This window comes from Colobus angolensis, unplaced genomic scaffold (assembly GCF_000951035.1).
Source record: "Colobus angolensis palliatus isolate OR3802 unplaced genomic scaffold, Cang.pa_1.0 Scaffold370, whole genome shotgun sequence".
Taxonomy (NCBI): Eukaryota; Metazoa; Chordata; class Mammalia; order Primates; family Cercopithecidae; genus Colobus; species Colobus angolensis.
Window position 1 is genome coordinate 1,404,640 of NW_012117044.1, and position 20,536 is coordinate 1,425,175.

At 39.2% G+C, this 20,536-nt stretch overlaps 1 protein-coding gene and 1 long non-coding RNA gene across 4 annotated transcripts; one reads left to right on the forward strand and one right to left on the reverse strand.

The window, feature by feature from the left end:
* Nucleotides 1–145: 145 nt before the first annotated feature.
* LOC105520180 lies at nucleotides 146–2,320 on the reverse strand. Its single transcript, XR_001003080.1, has 3 exons — nucleotides 1,969–2,320; nucleotides 1,045–1,142; nucleotides 146–673 (listed from the first exon to the last, which is right to left on the reverse strand). It is a non-coding gene; the product is annotated as an uncharacterized LOC105520180 (long non-coding RNA).
* ZNF32 (zinc finger protein 32) lies at nucleotides 1,991–4,398 on the forward strand. Of its 3 annotated transcripts, none has more exons than XM_011953793.1 (2): nucleotides 1,991–2,304; nucleotides 3,456–4,396. In XM_011953793.1, the coding sequence occupies exons 1-2, from the start codon at nucleotides 2,223–2,225 to the stop codon at nucleotides 4,205–4,207; spliced, it is 834 nt and encodes a 277-aa protein (XP_011809183.1). In that variant the 5' UTR covers nucleotides 1,991–2,222; the 3' UTR covers nucleotides 4,208–4,396. The 3 variants fall into 3 exon arrangements, with proteins under 3 accessions (XP_011809183.1, XP_011809185.1, XP_011809186.1); XM_011953795.1 differs by having other exon boundaries at nucleotides 2,059–2,202; nucleotides 3,456–4,398; XM_011953796.1 differs by having other exon boundaries at nucleotides 2,063–2,206.
* Nucleotides 4,399–20,536: the final 16,138 nt, after the last annotated feature.

Below are 20,536 nucleotides of genomic sequence, written 5' to 3' on the forward strand. Positions count from 1 at the left end.
GCCCTCCAGAGGACGCTGGATTTTAGGTCTTAAGCCTGGTGGCCTCGTCAGATACCCCTCCTGTTTGGTTCTTTCCTTCTCACTGTCCTACTGATAGGAGAGTGTTAGGAACCTATTTGGTAAGTGGGGAAACTTGCCGAAGGTCATAGATCCTGGGGGAGCCAAAGCAAGAAGCCAAGACTCTCATGGACTACTACTAAGCTTTTTCCAAAGGATATAATAGCCTTTCTAATAGGAAAATCAATGTTTTTAATTATAAAGCCACTTTTACAAAATCTTAGGAACTTCCTCAGACCTGTGATCTAGGGAGAAAAATATGACAATTTCCCCCTTACTAATCACGGAGGTCCCTGATAGGCGGCGGAGTTGTAACTTGAAGACGTCACAGCAGGTAGAGAGGCAGAGCTGTGAATTCTACCCTAATTTCCAGAATCCCCAGCGACAGAGTCCAACCCCAGGCAGCAGGCGTCATGTACTCCAGGGACTTTTAATGTGTGCAGTTGTTGAGCAACAATACCTTGAACTTCCAAATGATGTGCTGGCATGCTGGTAGGGAATTCCTTTGTAGCTTGTGTTCCAAGTTGGAAGTGAGTCCTCCAAATAAATATTTAAATGCCTCTCTTGGTCATCACAGCATGTAGCAGAATGTGCAGCTGTCAAGAAGAACCAGGTGCTTAGGTTGACAAAACAAATAATGGTAGCATCATATTATTATTTCATTAAATCAGAAGGCCAGCATTTTGATAGGACATATTAGAGGGAAACAAGGAGTATGCATTGAACCACTGCGTTTCTTAAAAGTGTAAGAATTCAGTAATTAGGATCCTGAAGTAAGAAAAAATATTTTTTAAAAAAATAGATCATGTGGGCCAGGTGTAGTGGCTCATGCCTACAATCTTAGCATTTTGGGAGGCCGAGGCAGGAGGGTCACTTCAGGCCAAGAGTTGGAGACCAGCCTGGGCAGGATAATGAGACCCAATCTCTACAAAAAAAAAAAATTTTTTTAATAGTTTTTAAAAATTAGCCAGGCTTGGTGGTGCTTACCTGTAGTCCTAGCTATTTGGGAGGCTGAAGTGGGAGGTTCCGTTGAGTCCAGGAGTTCAAAGCCACAGCAAGCTATGATTGAGCCACTGTACTCCAGCCTGGGCAATAGAGCAAAACCTTGACTCAGAAAACTTTAAAAAATAATAATAATAAAAGATAATTTAGAGCACATACAAGAGGATTCCTAGGATCTGGAAGAGTAACTCAGTCTAGTCAAACTCTCTTCCTTTCTGTTCAATTTTATAAGCATTCTGACCAGGTCTTTAGTGATCAGGAACTAGACAACTGTCTAATGTAAGAGCATATGCTTTGGATCCAGAAAGTCTTGGATTTGAACCTTTGCTCCACCTTGATTCCTTATTTTCTGTGGGTTTTTGGGCAAGTTACTTAACCTAGTTGGAGTGCCTCGGGCTTGGTTCTGGAGTCCAGAGTAGGTCTTTCTTTTCCAAGAATTGACAAGTGTTTGCACTTGGTCAGAACTGGTATTCTTGTATCTTCAAGAGCAAGAGAAAGGTGAGTCTGGGTCTGGAGCGTCCAAAGAATTGTTCAGTGATAACATATGGACTCTCTTGTTAAGTCTTTGTAACTACAGAGAACTGGAGAGCTGCTTGGTTCCAACCAATCGTGAAGGCTGAAATGTTTTTTTAGATTCTGAATTCCTCTGGGGCTTGGAGGGAGGAAAGTAGTAGGTGGTTAGGTGGGGAACCAAAATGGAAGATCCCAATCACATGCCAAGACCAAAGTGTAAACAGGAGTGACTATTAACTTGGGATTGGCAGGAAGAGATATATGTTTATGTGTTCTCTGCCTTCCCACCTCTTGCTTCCTCCTAGACTCATTTGTGTGTGGTCCTGGTACCTTTGGGCCTATTTTGCAGTGACATTATAGTAACTAACATTATGTCAAGCAATCTAGGTTTCTTACATTCACTTATGCCTCCACAACTGTTGACTTTTTCCTTCTCACATATCAATTATTCTGCCCTTCCCTGTTTGTTTCTGTTTGTTTTTATCTCTCAGGTGCTCAGGAACAGCCCATGGAAGAATCATATGAAGAGGTGGTAACTGAGGTCGTAAGCAGGAGTGGACATGTTTGGATTTCCAACAGCTACCCTGCTGGACTGTCATGGAAGATATGCCCAGAATGTAGCGTTCTTCAGTGAGTGAGTCAGTTGCTGGATGTGCTCATCTCACAGATATTCAGTGTCCCTGTCCTCAGCACTGGTCGGCAGTCTGAGGAAGCAGAGGAGACCTTGCTTTGGTAGAGCTCGCTGTTCCTAGGGTTACAAGAAAAGCCTGTGAGCTGGAGTTAGAAGTAATAGTAGAAACAGAGCAAGAGAACCAGCTTGATATGGTGGTAGCGTTGAAGTAGTCTCTGAGAATCAATGAGCAGCTTAAATCTCAGCATTGTCTCTGAATAAGGCAAGAGAACAAGGAGAAAATTACCCTGGGGTGACACCAAGAAAACTGTTAATGGTGATGAATGGACTCATATTTAAAGTGCACCAGGAGGCTCAGATGCAGGGCAGTATTAGGAAAAAATAAAGTCAATATCTGCATAGAGAATAACTTCCAAACCAAAATTGATTTCAGTTTTGCCATAGCTTAGTAGGCTAAAAATAGCAAGGATTTTAATGGGAAAAATTCCTTGGATCAGATTCTATAATTGCCATGGCTAGATCTGCAATATCAGACAGGTTATTTAACTTCCTTAAGCTCCAAGTTCATCTGTAAAATGGGGCAGTAAGTTCTATCTTGTAGGGTTGCAGGGATTAGCAATGACAGGTGTAAAGTACCCAGGACTGTACTACATATTTTCTGAGGTTGCGGTGCTTATTCCTTTGTAAAAACAGACTGGACAGAGGTGGATTTCTGAAGAAGCAAATGCAGCTTAAGTTTTAGGACCCCTCACTTGCATTGGTCTCTCCAAGACCCTGGGCTTAATTTTATACATTTTCTTAAAAGGGTGCCTCTAAAATGGGAAAGTTTTAGGCCTTATACAGCCTGGATCCACACCTGTTTTGGAGTCAGACAAAAGTTGGGTATGGGGCTCTATGTGATTCTGTATAGTTTTCTAAATTTTCTGAGCCGGTTTTCTGACCTATAAAATAGAGAAAACCACATCTGTCTTACAAGGTTATTTGTTGGCCTAAATTAAATTTAGAGGCAGTACAGTACTATGGAGAATGCCTATTTGAGTCAGCTCTAACTCACCTAGTTCTGTGACCTTTGACAGTCTCCCTTTGCTCCCATTATCTGTATCAATCTCATGGCATTGTTTTCGGGATTGCATTGTCTATGCACAGAATAAGGCCTGGCACATCATAAGCACTCAAAGAATTATGTTTCTTTTTCCCTATTCTAACTCAGCATATTGCTGCTTCTTACATGACTTCCCTCTCATTTTATCAGATGTGATGACTGAAGCCCACCACAAGTATGACCACTCTGAGGCTACAGGATCCTCAAGCTGGGATATCCAAAATTCTTTCAGAAGAGAGAAGCCGGAACAAAAATCCCCAGATTCGAAGACCCTACAGGAAGATTCACCTGGAGTGAGACAAAGGGTCTATGAGTGCCAGGAGTGTGGAAAATCCTTCCGGCAAAAAGGTAGTCTAACATTACATGAGAGAATCCACACTGGTCAAAAGCCTTTTGAGTGCACCCACTGTGGAAAAAGCTTCAGGGCCAAAGGCAATCTTGTTACACATCAGCGGATACACACGGGAGAGAAGCCTTATCAGTGCAAGGAGTGTGGGAAAAGCTTCAGTCAACGAGGTAGTCTCGCTGTCCACGAGAGACTCCACACTGGACAGAAACCCTATGAGTGTGCTATTTGTCAGAGAAGCTTCAGGAATCAGAGTAACCTTGCTGTTCACAGGAGAGTTCACAGTGGTGAGAAGCCCTATAGATGTGATCAGTGTGGAAAAGCCTTCAGTCAGAAAGGAAGCTTAATTGTTCACATCAGAGTCCACACGGGCCTGAAGCCCTATGCCTGTACCCAGTGCAGGAAGAGTTTCCACACCAGGGGGAATTGTATTCTGCATGGCAAAATCCACACAGGAGAGACACCCTATCTGTGTGGCCAGTGTGGAAAAAGCTTCACCCAGAGAGGGAGCCTGGCCGTGCACCAGCGAAGCTGCTCACAGAGGCTCACCCTTTGACCACTCTCTTGAACAGAAGTTCTCTTTATGAATTAAGAGTACAAAATTCTCTGAGATGAAGCAACCTATCCAGTTCTATGGAATGAATGGAGAATCTTTCAGAAAGACCATCATCGGGAAGGGCAAACTGACTTTTCTCCTTTCCCCCAAAAGAGTATGAGAAATAAATGTCTTGTTTATTATCATTATCATGTACGTTTTATAATTTCTGTCACTTTATTTTGACCTGATTTTTCAAGGTACCCCCATTAATCCGGTGCCACACTAGAGATTGCTCTGTGTATACACAATACAGATTTTAAATTTGTATTTGACACCATCAGGCTTTTTTAAATGTAAAAAATCAGCCCCTCATCAATCCCAAGTTCTTTTTCTTCCCTACATATTCAAATTAATCTTGTTTTGCCTTCAAAACCACTGGGCAAAATCCATGGGGCAAATCTAGTTAACCTTTATAATCTTCTTATTGAACATTTCGTTACCTGGATGATACCCCCAATAACCTATTGTAACTAATCACTCATGTCTGTAGCAAGGGGCCTACCCTTTTATTACAAAAGAAAATTTCTTTCCAAGCCTGCAGAGCTTTAGTTTGTGCATTTAGACATACTTCAGTCCTCCACTCCTAACTAGGATAGAGATAATTCACCTATAACCAAAGAGCAAACAACTACTGTCTGTGCAATTTTTTAAAATCTTTAACCCATTTCTCCCCATCTATTAAAGGGACTGCTATATTCTCAGAGACCTTCACTCCCCCTTTGATAACAGTAGCAATATCTTGGGATTGGGTTATCTAGAAAGATAAGTGTTCTTATTACTGCACCCAGACTTGTAGTTTGTAGTCAATAATGAACTTCCACTTTGCAACAATACTATCCTCTTCCTCCTGCACACACACAAAGAAATTTGGAATTCTAACCCATCCTTTTTTCTGACCTCTAGGGGATGAGATTTGAAGAAGGCTGCAGAGGAGAAATTGGTTCTGAGGGGAAATTTTCATTTCCATTTTTTAAAATCTTAGCCATCTCTATAATTTTTCATGCTGAGCATTTATGTAAGTGAAATAAATGATGGATGATAGAGATTTTGGTTTTCTTGGTAAGACACCATTCCATCCTTTCTAGTGGATCCTATAAACCAGTGGTCCCCAACCTTTTTGGCACCAGGGACCAGTTTCATAAAAGACAATTTTCCTACAGATGGAGGGGGAAGGTGGGATGGTTTTGGGATGATCCAAGCACATTACATTTATTGTGCACTTTATTATTATTACATTATAGTATATAATGAAACAATTATAAGGTACTCACCATAAGGTGGAATCAGTGGGAGTCCTGAGCTTGTTTTCCTGCTACTAGACAGTCCCATCTGGGGGTGATGGGAGACAGTGACAGATCATAAGGCATTAGATTCTCATAAGGAGTGCACAACCTAGAATCCCTTGCATGCACAATTCACAATGGGGTTCACACTTCTATGAGAATCTAACGCTGCCACTATCTGACAGGAGGCAGAGCTCAGGTGGTAATGTGAGCGGTGGGCAGCAGCTGTAAATATAGATGAAACTTCCCTTGTTCTCCCACCACTCACCTCCTGCTGTGTGCCCCAGTTCCTAACAGGCCACGGACTGGTACTGATCCATGGCCCCAGGGTTGGGAACTCCCTGCTATAAATTATTGCCTCCTTAATCCCAAAAAGCTTGTAATAGTAAATCTTTACCATGTAGAGAGGTAAATTTAAAAGGTCTTTGAGCATTGAAATAATTTAGAAACACTGGATTTTAATATGAAAGCATTATTCCAAAGATACCATGATAACATTTGAAGATATATACAAGAATGTTCATATCATCTTCATTTATAAAAGCTACACACTAGAAATAAATGTCCAACAATGGGTGAGGGATAAAGAAACTGCAGGATATCCATACAGTGAAATACAACTCAGCAATAAAAAAGAACATACAAGTAATACATCAATATGGATGAATCTGAAAGTTTTATGTTGAGTTAAAGAAGTCAAATACACAAATAGTATAATTCCACTTACATGCCTTCACAGAACAGGAAAAACTATGTGTGAGGATTGACCTGAAAGGCACACAAGGGAAGTTTACAGAGTGAAAACAATGTTCTATACCTGACATCAGGCAGTAGATGCATGGGTCTAAACAATTACCAAATTCATTGAACTCAATGCTTAAGATCTGTGCATTTTATTATATGTAAGATATACTTCAGTAACCATGAAGCAGTATAAATGTATTGCCTACAAGCTCTTTGACACTCATCCCATGAAGAGATGTAGGCTATGTCACCACTGCTTGAATCTGGACAGCCTTGTGACTGCTTCAAACAACAGAACACAACAGAAGTGATACTACACCAAGTATAGTTCTGAAAAGCCCTTAAAAGGTATGAAAAATTTCTGCCTGGTTCTCTTGAGAGACTTACTCTCAGGTGAAACCAGCCACCATGTAAAAAGTCCAGTTATCCTGAAATCACTATAATGGACAAGCTGCATATAAATGCTCCAGCCAGCAGTTTCAGCTGAGCTCCCAACGGCCTGCCAGCCATGTGTGAGGGTCATTGTAGGTTTCCGGACCAGCAGAATGCAGCCCCAGCTGACATCTGGCCAAAACTGCATGAGAGACTCCAAAGTGAGACTGCCTCACCTAATTCCTGACAAACAAAATCATGAGAAAAATGAAACGTTATGGTTGGATACCACTAAATTTTCAGGTAATTTGTTATGCAACAATAGCAGAATAACAAGTACTTTTTAAGGATAAGCCACTGTAAAATTTATATATAGGAAAAATCAGAGGTTAGGAGTGGTGGCTCATGCCTGCAATCCCAGCACTTTGGGAGGCCAAGGTAGGCGGATCACCTGACGTCGGGAGTTCAAGACCAGCCTGACCAACGTGGAGAAACCCTGTCTCTATTAAAAATACAAAATCAGCTGGGCATGGTGGCGCATGCCTATAATCCCAGCTACTTGGGAGGCTGAGGCAGGAGAGTCACTTGAACCCGGGAGGCAGAGGTTGCAGTGAGCTGAGATTGCGCCACTGCACTCCAGCCTGGGCAACAAGAACAAAAACTCTGTCTCAAAAAAAAAAAAGAAAAAGAAAAATCTGGGGAAGCAACTTGATACTACCTCACTGGCTAAATCAAAACAGGAAATTATAATTTATGATTCACCAGAAAGCTTAAGGTTTAAAATAAACATTCTCTTTGACAAAATAAGAGGCATGGTATAGATTAGTTAACTGATATCTAATCCAAGTTATAAAATGAAGAAGTAGATGCTGGACTCCAGCAGTACTGCATTATAAGAAATGTCAAAATATATGCCTATATGTATACTTATACTTTCAGAATCTCAAAAATATCTATGTGTATATATAGATAAATATAGAGAAAGAGCTATATAGATATATATAATCTTAAAAGCATAGTTCTGCAAAAAGGAATGAGTAAATAATAAAAAGTAAAGAGGTCAGAAAATATATCATTGGCCACTGGTGATCAACTAAACCTTTAGCCCCTCTCCCCTCCATGTGGTAGGGGGTGCTGAAAGTTCCAATCCCCTAATCCTGCTTTGGTCTTTATGGTGACCAGTCCCATCCTGAAGCTACCTTAGGACCCCTGGCCATAGTCATCTTATTAGCATAAAAAACACACTCTTATCACTCAGGAGATTCCAAGAGAGAAGCTGTTATGTCAGGAAATGGAGACAAAAACCAAATATATGGGCCAGGGTGCGGTGGCTTATGTCTGTAATCCCAGCACTTTGGGAGGCTGATGTGGGCGGACCACTTGAGGTCAGGAGTTCGAGACCAGCCTAGCCAACATGGTGAAATCCCATCTCTACTAAAAATACAAAAATTAGACAGAAGTGCTGGCAGACGCCTGTAATCCCAGCTACTTGGGACTCTGAGACAGGAGAACCACTTGAATCCGGGAGATGGAGGCTGCAGTGAGCCAAGATTGTGCCACTGCACTCCAGCCTAGGTGACAGAGTGAGACTCTGTCTCAAAAAGAATAAATACATAAAAATTAAAATTCAAATATACATATATAATGTGATATCCTAAGTCCCAAATACATAAAGCAAAAATTAAGAGAACAAAGGAAATATAGACACCACCAAAATCCCATAGTTAGAGATGTTGACACCCTTCTCTCAATAGCTGGTGAAGTTAGGGGGAAAAAGACAGTAAGGATATGGAAGTTTTGAATAGCACTATCAACCAACTTGATGCCATTGGTATTCGTGGGTCACTACACACATCAAAAGCAGCATACACATTCCTCTGAAGTGCACATGAAACCTTCACCACAATAGACCATACGCTGGGCCACAAGTCTCAATAAATTTAAAACACTTGAATTATACAGAGTATATTCTTTGGCCACTACGTCATTAAATTAGTAATCAATAATAATAAAATATCTAGCAAATCCCCACAATTGTTTGGAAATTAAACTGTACACTTCTAAATCACTTATAGTTCAAAGAATAAATCGCAAAGAAAATTGAGGAAAATATTTTGAGCTGAATGATAATACGTGTCAAAATATGAGGGCTGCAGTTAAAGCAGCTCTTTAGGGGAATTGTGTAGCTTTAAAATGCCTGGATTAGAAAAGAAAAAAAACATAAAATCACTGATCTGTTACCCACTTGAGAAGCTAGAAAAAGAGTTAGTCAAAACCAAAGAAAGAAGATATTGTTCATAATAGAGTAGATCAACGAAACTGAGTATCAGCAAAGCAGAAGTAAGCTCTTTGAAAGGGTTAACAAAACTGATAAACTCATAGCAAGGCTAATCAAAAAAAAAAAAGAAACACAAATTACAAATATCAGGAATAAAAGAAAGGACATCACAACAAATTACAAAGATATTAAAGGAAAAATGAAAGCATATTATGAACAGTGTTATGTCGAAAAGTTCAACAACAAAAATGAAGTGTACAAAGTCTTTAAAAGACACAACTTGCCAAAATGACAGAAGAAGAAACAGAAAATCAACTGGGTGCAGTGGCTCACACCTGTAATCCTAGCACTTTGAGAGACCAAGACAGGAAGATTTCTTGATACCAGGCATTTGAAATCACCCTGGGCAACACAGTGAGACCCTGTCTCCACCAAAAAAAAAAAAAGAAAGAAAAGAAATAGAAAATCCAAGTATCCCTATATCTAATAAAGAAATTCAAATACCTTCACACAAAGAAAACTCCAGGCCAAAATCGCTTTACTGATAAAACATAAAACATAAAAAAGTATCCTACACATTTTTTCAGAAAATAAAAGAATATGCCCCAAGTCATTGTATAAAATCAGTATTACTTTGACCCTAGAACCAAAGATGTCATAAGAAAAGAAAATTATACATCAGCATCCCTCATGAACACAGACACAAAAATACTTAATATTTTAGCAAATCTAATCAAACAATATATAAAATACATAATACATCATGATAAAGTGTAGTTTGTAAAATTAATGTGCCTTGCAAGTCTAAAATTTTTCCCCATCACAGCGCCATATTATACGCCCAAGTAAAGACCCAAATCTGTTTCATCTACCTCGAATTTCGATAATTAAGAAAATGTACATATGTAGGGGTGTGTGTGTGTGTTTGTGTCTGTACAACTGATTTTCATTATTCAGAGATTCTATATTTACAAATATACCTACTTGCTAAGTTTTATTTGTAACCCCCAAATCAACACTCACTGTGCTTTTGTGGTCAGTCACTCACAGACATGCAGAGGACAGTGAGAAATTTGAATCATGCAACATGCACATTCCCAGCTAAAGTCAAACAATTATTCTGTCTTCTTGTTTCCTTTCTTATATTATAAACAAGTGGCCTTTTCACAATATATTGAGTGCTATGTTTTTCACAGGTTTGTGCTTTTTGTTGATGATTTTTCTGTTTAAAATGACTTCAAATTTAGTGCTAAAGTGCTCTCTGCTGTTCCTAAGCTGTGATGTGCCTTGTGGAGGAAGAAAACACATGTGTTACATAAGCTTTGTTCAGGGATGAGTTATACTCCTCTTGGCAATGAGTTTAAAGTAAATGAATCAACAATATATATTAAATTAGGTTTCTTTAAACAGAAACATACATAAAACAAGGTTATATTTTGATCAGCTTATTAAAATGTTGTGACTAGAAGCTTGTAGGAAAACTAACCCTGTATTTCTCCTAGGAACATTGGTTCCATAATTGCTAATCAATGTTCACAGAGACTTTACAGAACATAACTACTGTGAATAATGAGAATCAACTATATATGTGTATATAATACATACATCTGTATATATATATGTATATATAATACATATATCTGTATAAATGTGCATATATTTGTATAATATTTATAACACAAAAAATATATTTAAAACAAATCATTAAATATCAAAATGTTAAGTTAAAATTTTAGGCTAAAGTTCCTAGTGTATGGGTACATTAAGACTGAATAAACATATTCCACTGAAGTGCAGAATTTTGCTCTGTTAAAATGAGAATCTCGCTTCCCACTGACTTTCATTGTAAAATATCAATGTGTCTGTAAGGTGGGACTGACTCCATACAATAAAAGTCATACACCAGAAAACCAGAAATATTTGACATTAGTATGTAGAAAAATGATTTTTAAATGAGAGCTAACATTTTTGAAATGCTTAGTCTTTGCTAGATGTTGAGCTAAGCTTTATATCCTTGGCTCTCACAGCAAACTTGAATAAGTGCTAACTATAATTCAGAAAACTAAAGTCTAGAGGGGTTAAAAAAACTTATACAAGGTCACGCAGGTGGTGAATAAAAAAGAATCAAATGGAAATTTTAGAACTGGAAAATAAAATAAATGTAAAACTCACTAGATGACTCAATAGCAGCATGAATATGGTGGAGCAAGGAATCAATATATTTGAAAATAGAATAATAGAAATTACCCAATGTGAATGACAGAGAGAAAATAGAATAAAAAGAAATTAACAGATTATCAGGGACCTGGGAAACAATAACAAAAGAGATAACATTGGTATCACTGCTGTTTTAGAAGAGAAAAGAAAGTAAGGCTGAGAATGTACTTGAAAAAAATAATGGCTGAAAATTACCCAAATTTGGTGAAAGCCACAAACTTTCAGATCCAAGAAGCAGAGCAAACTTTAAACATGATAAACACAAAGAAACACACAGCAAGACACATCATAATTAAACTTCGTTAAATCAAACATGATGAAAAATTCTTGAAAGCAGCTAGAGAGAAACAAAACATAACCTATAGTGAATGAATGATTTGAGTAACAATGGACATGTCACTAGAAATTATGGAGGCCAGAAGGAATTCACACACATTTTTCAGAGAAAAGAACTCTCAACCCAAAATTTTATATCAGTGAAAACATATCATTCAAGAATGAAGGGGAAGGAGGAACTCCTCCCTAACTCATTCTATGAGGCCAGCATCATCCTGATACCAAAACCTGGCAGAGACACAATACAAAAAGAAAACATCAAGCCAACATCCTTCATGAACATCAATGCAAAAATACTCAACAAAATAGGCTTTATCTCTGGGATGCAAGCTTGGTTGGTCCAATATATCCAAATCAATAAATGTGATTCATCACATCAACAGAACTAAAGACAAAAACCACATGATCATCTCAATAGATGCAGACAAGGCTTTTAATAAAATTCAACATCCCTTCATGTTAAAAATTCTCAATAACCTAGGGATGGAAGGAACATACCTCAAAATAATAAGAGCCATCTATGACAAGCCCACAGCCTGAATGGGGAAAAGCTGGAAGCATTCCCCTTGAAAACTGGCACAAGACAAGGATGCCATCTCTCACCACTCCTATTCAACGTAATATTGAAAGTCCTGGCCAGAGCAATCAGGCAAGAGAAAGAAATAAAAGGCATCCAAATAGGAAGAGAGGAAGTCAATCTCTGCCTGTTTGCTGACGATATGAACCTATATCTAGAAAACTCCATAGTCGCAGCCTAAAAGCTCCTTAAGCTGATAAACAACTTCAGCAAAGTCTTAAGATACAATATGCAAAAATCGCAAACATTCCTTTACACCAACAACAGTCAAGCCGAGGGCCAAATCAGGAATGTAGTCCCATTCACAATTGCCAAAAAATAAAATACCTAGGAATACAGCTAACCAGGGAGGTGAAAGATTTTTCTCTACAAGAAAAGCTATAAACCACTGTTCAAAGAAATCAGAGATGACACAAACAAATGGAAAAATACTCCATGCTCATGAGTAGGAAGACTCAATATCATTAAAATGGCCATATTGCCCAAAGCAATTTACAGATTCAATGCTATTCCTATTAAATTACCATTGACATTCTTCACAGAACTAGAAAAAACTATTTTAAAATTCATATGGAACCAAAAAAGAGGCTGAATAGCCAAGGCAATCCTAAGCAAAAATAACAAAGCTGGAGGCATCACGCTACCTAACTTCAAACTGTACTACAGGGCTACGGTAACCAAAACAGCATGGTACTGGTACAAAAACAGACAGACCAACAGAACAGAATAAAGAAGCCAGAAATAAGGCCACCCACCTACAACTATCTAATCTCCAACAACCCTGATGAAAACAAGCTATGAGGAAAGAATTCTCTATTCAATAAATGGTGCTGGGATAACTGGTTAGCCATATGCAGAAGATCGAATCTGAAACCCTTCCTTATACTATATACAAAAATTAATTCAAGATGGATTAAAGACTTAAATGTAAAACCCAAAACTATAATAACCCTGGAAGGCAACCTAGGCAATACCATTCTGGACATAGAAATGAGTAAAGATTTCATGATAAAGACACCAAAAGCAATTGCAGAAAAAGCAAAAATTGGCAATTGGCATCTAATTAAACTACAGAGCTCCTGTACAGCAAAGGAAACTATCAATAGAGTGAATAGACAGCCTACAGAATGGGAGAAAATTTTTGTAAACTATGCATCTGACAAAGGTCTAATATCCAGCATCTATAAGGAACTTGAACAAATTTACAAGAGAAAAACAAACAACCCATTAAAAAGTGGGCAAATAGATGGGCACAGTGGCTCACATCTGTAATCCCAGCACTTTGGGGAGGCTGAGGCAGATGGATCACTTGAGGTCAGGAGTTGAAGACTAGCCTGGCAGTCTCTCCCAAAAATACAAAAATTAGCTGGGCATGGTGGCATGCACCTGTAATCCCAGCTACTCAGGAGGCTGAGGCAGAAGAATTACTTGAACCTGGGAAGCAGAGGTTGTGGTGAGCCAACTTCATGCCACTGCACTGCCGGGGCAATAGAGCGAGGCTCTGCCTCAAAAAAAAAAACAAGGAAAAAGAAAAAGTGGACAATGGACATGAACAGACACTTTTAAAAAGAAGACATACATGGGGCCAACAATCACACTTTTTAAAAACTCAACATCACTGATCATTAGAGAAATGCAAATCAAAACCACAATGAGATACCATCTCATGCCATTCAGAATGCTATTATTAAAGGCTATTAAAAAGTCAGAAAGTAACAGATGCTGGTGAAGGTGCAGAGAGAAAAAAAGAATGCTTTTACGCTGTTCTTGGGAGTGTAAATTATTTCAACCATTATGGAAGACAGTATGGTGATTCCTCAAAGACACATAAACAGAAATACCATTTAACCCAGCAATCCCATTACTGGGTATACATCCAAAGGAATATAAGTCATTCCATTATAAAGACACATGCACACATATGTTCACTGCAGCACTACTCACAATAGTAAAGACATAGACTCAACCTAAATGTACATCAGTGATAGACTGGATAAAGAAAATGTGGTACATATACACCATGGAATACTATGCAGCCATAAAAAAGAATGAGATCATGTCCTTTGCAGGAACATGGATGGAGCTGGAGGCCATTATCCTTAGCAAACTAATGCAGGCACAGAAAACCAAATGCTGCATGTTCTCACTTATAAGTGGGAGCTAAATGATGAGAACACATGGACACATAGAGGGGAACAATGCACACTGGGGCCTACTGGAGATTGGGAGGAGGGAGAGGATCAGGAAAAATAGCTAATGGGTACTAGGCTTAATACTCGAATGACGAAATAATGTGTACAACAAACCCCCATCACACTAGTTTACCTTTATAACAAACCTGCACATGTACCCCTGAACTTAAAAGTTAATTTTTTAAAGTATGAAAAGGAACGTGAAGGGGAAATCAATCATTTCTTTCAAATGAAAGAAAACTAAGAGAATTTTTCAACAGCAGACCTTCCCTAAAATAATGGCTAAAAAACTTATTCAAGCAGAAAAAAATGATAAAACAAGGAAACTTGAAGCATGAGAAAAGAAGAAATAAAAACAGAAAGAGTCCTGGTCCTGTGGCTCATACCTATAATCCCACCACTTTGGGAGGCCAAGCTGGGTGGATCACATGAGGTCAGGAGTTTGAGACCAGCCTGGCCAACATGGTGAAACCCTATATCTACTAAAAATACAAAAATTAGCCAGGTGTGGTGGTGCATGCCTGTAATCCCAGCTACTCGGGAGGCTGAGGTAGGAGAATCACTTGAACCCAGGAGGCAGAGGCTGTAGTGAGCTGAGATCACGCCACTGTACTCCAGCTTGAGCAACAGAGCAAGACTCTATCTCAAAAAAAAAAAAAAAATCAGCCTGGCATGGTGGCGGGTGCCTGTAATCCCATCTACTCAGGAGGCTGAGGCAGGAGAATCACTTGAACTTGGAAGGCAGATGTTGCGGTGAGCCAAGATTGCACCACTGTACTCCAGCCTGGGCAACAGAGTGAAACTGACTCAAAAAAAAAAACAAAAAACAAAAAACAAAAACAGAAAGAGTAGAAATATGGGTAGATATAATAGATTATCCTTCTCTTAAGTCTTCTAAACTATGTTAGGCTTCTGAAGCAATAACTATAACACTGATGTGGTTCTCAATGTGTGCAGAGGAAACACTCAGAGCAATTTCACTATAAAAAGAGTGAGGAAGGGAGCTTGGAGGTACACATATGGTTTATTTCCTTAACAGGATCAAACCACACATAATGATCTACATCAGGCGGGTCTAGTCTTTTGGCTTCCCTGGGCCACATTGGAAGAAGTATTGTCTTGGGCCACACATAAAATACGCTAACATTAACAATAGTTAAACAGCTTTAAAAAAATTGCCAAAAAAAATCTCATAATGTTTTAAGAAAGTTTACAAATTTGTGTTGGGCCGCATTCAAAGTTGTCTGGGCCATATGCGGTCGTGGGCCATGGGTTGGACAAGCTGGATCTACACGTTTACTTTTTTCCCTTAAAATATTCTGAGTTTCTACATTATTTCGTCTAGATCTGCCTAGATTGTTAATAGACAATCATGAGCTGTATGTCAGGAAATGAGGACAAAGACTAAATATATATATTTCACAGTATCACATTTTATAATTCATTTACAAGTTTCTCTGCTGATTTATTGGCTTATAAGTGTTTACTATCACAAATGATACCGCAGGGAACATCTTTATGCATATCTTTTCATGTAACTGTGAACAGTTAAACATAAAATACATTCCCAGAAGTAGAATTGCTAGATTAAGTTATATACACTTTAATGGTTGTTGTTGTTTTAAGACAGGGTCTTACTCTGTCGCCCAGGATGGAGTGCAGTGGTGCGATCACAGCTCACTGCAGCCTCAACCTACCAGGCTCAAGTGATCCTCTCACCTCAGCCTTCCAAATAGCTGGGACCCCAGGCATGCACCACCGCACCCAGCTATTTTTGTATTTTTTGTAGAGACAGGGTCTCACTATACCACCCAAGCTGGTCTCGAACTCCTGGACTTAAGCCATCCTCCCACCTTGACCTCCCAAAGTGCTGGGATTACAGGTGTGTGCCACTGTGCCTGGCCCTTTAATTGTTTTATATTAAAACTTTTTCTATTTAAAACATTATTTCCAGAGCTCCTTAGGCTTGAAAGTGTGGATTAAACATTAACAGACATTTTTTTAACAAACTATCCAACCTCATAATCAAATTTTCCCAGGAAACAAAAGGTGGTGACAAGTAAAATCCAGAAGAGAACCACTGGATCTGCTCTACCATGGGGGTGGAAATTTTAGCTTAAACCAGTCGGGGAGCACTGTTCCTGAGAGTTCTTAGGGGTTAGGGTTGCGAATAGAAACAGAAAATTCAGAAAGGGAGAGAAATAAACACAAGATGGGACAAAATTCAGAAGCAGTGGCAGACTAGCGGCAGCTAGCTCGGCTCTCAGAGTACTTAATGTGCTCAATACCCACATGAATACTCTTGGCAAGAATCTTGCCCTTAACTTGCGTGTTTACAACAATGCCAACGGCCTACTGGGTAACACTATAGACTCTTCCAGTTCTGCCATGATAACACTTATGGGGCATTCCTTTTGAAAAGTGCCCATTCCTTTAATGTCTACAATATCATCTTTCTTATAGATTCACATATACGTGACCAAAGGAACAACTCCATGCTTCCTAAAAGGCCTAGAGGACATCTACTAGGAGGCTCTCCTCTTTCCCTTTGTGTTTGTCATTTTGTCGAATTACTGGAAGACGGTGGTTCTGATCAAAAGGGCCATAATAAATTTTTATTTTCTTGTTTCTGTGTTTTTCTACAATAAACACACATTATTTTTATAACCAAAAATGATCAACATACGTAATTTTCTCTTTAATATACGTTATCTGATTTTCCCATTAAAGCTAAATATGCTCCTTATCACTTCCAAATAAAAAGTTATACTAAAAAAAGCCAATAATCTCCCTACTCCAAAAACCCAAGTGTTACATCACTCCAAATAACATCACTCCAAAGTTACACACACACACACACACCCCTCCACAGTATATGGTTGTGTGTATTTCTATATACTATTTGATATATATACTTATACAAACCGTGGAATTTGAACATATTTTCTTATTTCATTCTTTTTAAACAAAAAAGGACCACTCTATACACATTGTTTGGCAGTTTAGTTTTTCTATTTTCATTAATAAATGTATCTATCTTTACATTCTAGTAACATATTACTGCAAACTCAGCAGGTTGAACAACACAAATGTATTATCTCACAGTTTTGCGTAGTTCTGAAGTTCAGGAGGGACCAAGCTGGGAACTCTGCTCAGGGTCTCACCAGCCTGAAATCAGGGTGCCAGCCAAGCCGTGTCTATCTAGTCTCAACTAGAGAAGATCCCTCCTTAGCCCATTCAGATGGGGGCGCAATGCATTTCCCGATGGCTGTAGTAGTAACGGTCCCAGTTTCTTACTATTAGCTGAAGTTTGCCCTGAGGTCCTTCAGGCCACTTAAACTTCTCTGCCACCACATGGCAGTTTGCCTTTTTAAGTCCAACAGAAGAGAATTTATCTTCCAAGTCTGCTAAGAGTCTGCTTATCTTCCAAGTCGGCTAAGTGTCTTCAGAGTCTTATATAACATAACAACCATAGGAGCGGTGTCCCATCACCTCTGCCATATTCCATCAGAGGCAAGTCTCGGGTTATTCCCACAAAGGGAGAGGTTATACAAGGGCGTGACTCACTGAGGGTAACCTTAGTGTGTTACTTTTCTAAGGATTCTATAATAAGGTACCACAAACCAGGTGGCTTAAATAACATAAATTTATTATCTGGCAGTTCTGGAGGCTAGAAGTACAAAATCAAGGCCATGCTCCCTCTGAAACTGTAGGGAGAGCCCCTCCTTGCCTGTCCCTAGATCTGGTGGTTTGCTGTCAACCCTTGGTGCTTCTTGGCTTGCAGCTGCAGGACTTCACTTTCCACCTGTGCTGTCATATGGCCTTCTCCCACGTGTCTGTGTCTCTGCATTTCTCCACCTCTTATATGGATACCAGTCACATTGGATTAAAGGCCCACCCTATGCCACTATGATGTCATCCTAACTAATTACATCTGCAAAGACCCTATGTCCAAACAGGACATGGTATTAGGTACTGGCAGTCAGGACTTCAACATATCTTTTTGGAGGACAGAATTGAACCCATAACACTTGGCGAGTATCCTCCACGGTATCAAAAACATTCTTCTGCAGAAATACATACAAATCCAACCAAGTGGTTCCAAAGGACATCAGCATCACCTGGGAACTTATAGGAAATGCAAATCCTCAGGCCCTGTCCCAGACCTACTGACCCAGAAACTGCAGAGACTGGGGAGAAGGGAGGGACAGCACAATGTGTTTTAACAAGCCTACAGCTCATTCTTCTTACCAGCTTCACAGTTTGACTCTCAACCCTACCAGACTCTCTAAGCAGACCCAAAACTCCCTTCAAGGCAATAAAAAGAGCAGGAAGAAAATTCCAAGCAGCAGTTGGCCTGGACTACCCTACTCCTTACATAGGGCGTTAAGACAGTACATGTCTGTCCTCCTTTTCCACGCCGAGTTCCTCATTACTAGGGCTTCCATTCAAGAATCAACGCCACAGAAGACTAGAAAAGTCAAAGACGATGATTAAATACATGATTTCTTACCTAATTTTGACGTCAAGTCACAGGAAGGAGCACAGATGAGTCAACCGTGCCAAAAAGGCCCCACACGTGCAAACTCAAATGAATACCTTCATCTTCCCTTTTATCATAGGCACAAGTCTCTCCCAAAGTCCCTTCTACACCATCCACCAAGTCCAGTTCACCAGATCACCTGTAGCCCTGCCCTGATTCTGTTTACTTCACTTGCATTTGGGGTCATTATGATGTCATTGCCATAGGGTCAGGGACTTAGTGACAATAGAATGTATAATCCAGCCATGACCAAGACTTGTGTTTCTGCAGTACTGAATCCCATCTTACTCTTAGAGAGCCTCATTCCTTTGATAAAAGAATGCAAATCACTCCACAATTCTGCTTGCTTTCTAATTTCCAGCTCTTCCCAGTAGTTCTGGCCAGCCTGCCTGGTTTTTCCTGATTTTACTGATTGTACTCCTTTTATGTTTTCAGGCCACTAACCTCCCTAGCTTTGCCATAGTCCAAAATGGCGACTGTAATCAATACATCTCATTTAACACAAACTACAGATGTACTGGAAAAATTTGTTTGACTATTGCCATAACCTTTCAGGAAGTTTCTTGGGGTTTTGCTTATACAAACATCTTATATAATCCTGACTATAGCCTGTTGTGACCCTGTCTCTGCTTGATTCAAGACAATACTCTTTCCCTCTCTCTTAACTCCAACGTTGAGTCTCTTGCCTTAAAGCTATTGTACACATTATTCCTCTTTGCAGCAGTTATCTATCACCTGGGTCGCTCCTTGAAGCTTTTAGTTCCTGTATCACTATCACTCACTCCAGCTCTACTGTCATCCCACTTGGAGTGCTTATAAATGACTCATCACTTTTCTTCCTTACTTTCAATGAACTTCCTCTCTGTAAGACCAGAGCCACTCACCTCCATCCATGATCATATTCGTAACATTTGCATTATCAATCCAACAATGGTCTCAACTTTAATCATCTCACTTTCTGATTATCAACTCCTGTCTTTGCATCTCACTTCCTCTAGTGAACTAAAGCCAATAAATTGTCAGCTGCATCAAATAATCCATAGATCCTGCTACTCTCTCATTACTGTTCATCCTTCCTTACCAGCTTTTATTATATGGTCCCTCTTTTAATCACCTACTTGCAAACACCCTCAACTCCCATACCTTGCTATCATTTTTAAAAACAGTTTTATCAAGGCATAATTCACATACAAGAACACAATTCACATACAATAACACTCACTTATTTTAAGTGTACAATTCAATTACTTTTAGAAAATGTGCACAGCTGAGTAACTAACATCTCAATCTAACGTTAGAACATTTGCAATACACCATCAATAAACTTCATTTCCATTTGGAAACATCCCTCATTGCTACCCTCTGCTCCACAGGACCATAAATCTAATATCTGTTTTTATAGACTGGCCTTTTCTGGACATTTCATATAAATGGAATTATAGAATATATGGCTTCTTTTATTTGGTATAATGTTTTTGAGGTCCATCCATATAGTAACACGTATCAATACTTTATTCCTTTTATTGTTAATATTCTATTATATGAACATAGCAGATATTGTTTGTCCAATCATAAGTTGCTGGACATTTTGGTTGTTTCCAGTTTTTGGCTATTTTGAAAATTGACAGCCAGGTGCAGTGGGTCACACCTGTAATCCCAGCACTTTGGGACGCTGAGGTAGGTGGATCACCTGAGATCAGGAGTTTAAGACCAGTCTGGCCAACACGGTGATATCCTATCTCAAT

Bases quoted from the DNA above. Each gene is read 5' to 3' on its own strand.
- ZNF32 (XM_011953793.1), top strand. From the start codon at position 2,223: ATGTGCTCATCTCACAGATATTCAGTGTCCCTGTCCTCAGCACTGGTC. The intron at 2,305-3,455 runs GTAGAGCTCGCT...TCATTTTATCAG, and splicing joins GCAGAGGAGACCTTGCTTTG to ATGTGATGACTGAAGCCCAC.